This window comes from Penaeus monodon, chromosome 20 (genome assembly GCF_015228065.2).
Source record: "Penaeus monodon isolate SGIC_2016 chromosome 20, NSTDA_Pmon_1, whole genome shotgun sequence".
NCBI classification, from domain to species: domain Eukaryota; kingdom Metazoa; phylum Arthropoda; class Malacostraca; order Decapoda; family Penaeidae; genus Penaeus; species Penaeus monodon.
This window is the reverse complement of record NC_051405.1, coordinates 11,743,845-11,744,562: the sequence shown is the minus strand read 5'-3', so window position 1 is coordinate 11,744,562 and position 718 is coordinate 11,743,845. Positions and strand designations below refer to the sequence as shown.

At 42.1% G+C, this 718-nt stretch overlaps 1 protein-coding gene across 1 annotated transcript in view; it reads left to right on the top strand.

Moving 5' to 3' along the window:
* LOC119585619 (multiple epidermal growth factor-like domains protein 6) overlaps positions 1-718 on the top strand; it is a 170,724-nt gene that overhangs the window by 134,354 nt on the left and 35,652 nt on the right. The window contains exon 6 of the mRNA XM_037934287.1: positions 431-526. Coding sequence (XP_037790215.1) covers positions 431-526 — 96 coding nt within the window. The remainder of the gene's footprint in view (positions 1-430; positions 527-718) is intronic.

The window sequence follows — 718 nt, the reverse complement described above, 5'->3', positions numbered from 1 at the left end:
AACGTGATTTAGACGTTTTATCGTGATAATTTTATATGATTTTGACTATTTTGGACCTGGAGGCAGCGCAGAATGCTATCACAACAGTGCCAAAAGATATATACGGTTGATTACCCTTCCAACCCCTAGGTCTCTCGCCGTGAGATCCGGTGACATAGACGCAACCACCCACATCAGTGAGTGCCAGATATTGAGATCTGATTTACTTGCACAGGAAAGAACACTTTTTCACAGGGTTACGAAAGACAATGACTGCATCAGAAGCTCACAGGTGTAACTTGTAAAAAAAAAAAAAATAATATTAAGGAGGAAATTGAAGTTTTAAGAAAGACATAGAACGATCATATATAGTTCCCCGCACGCTGAGCCAAGATGGGAGAGCTGCGGACAATACTTCTGTGGGCGGCTGTGATGACGTGTATGGTTACAGCTGGGTGTGGGCGTATCTTCTGCTACAACGGTGGGCGCTGTGTCTACAACCGCTGCATCTGTCCTCGAGGGTTCTACGGATCGCGCTGTCAGTATGGTGAGTACAGATCTTCCTTTACGTTATTATTGTGATCTATGTAATATACGGAATGTTTCTCGTCTCTGAAATCGAGACTTTGTTTTATGTGCTGCAGGTAAGTATTCAGGCATTCACTTGTTTGCTCTCCTTTTTTCACTTTTCTCGTCTTTATCCTTATCTTTATCGGTGTTTCTCGATTTTTTTATTGAT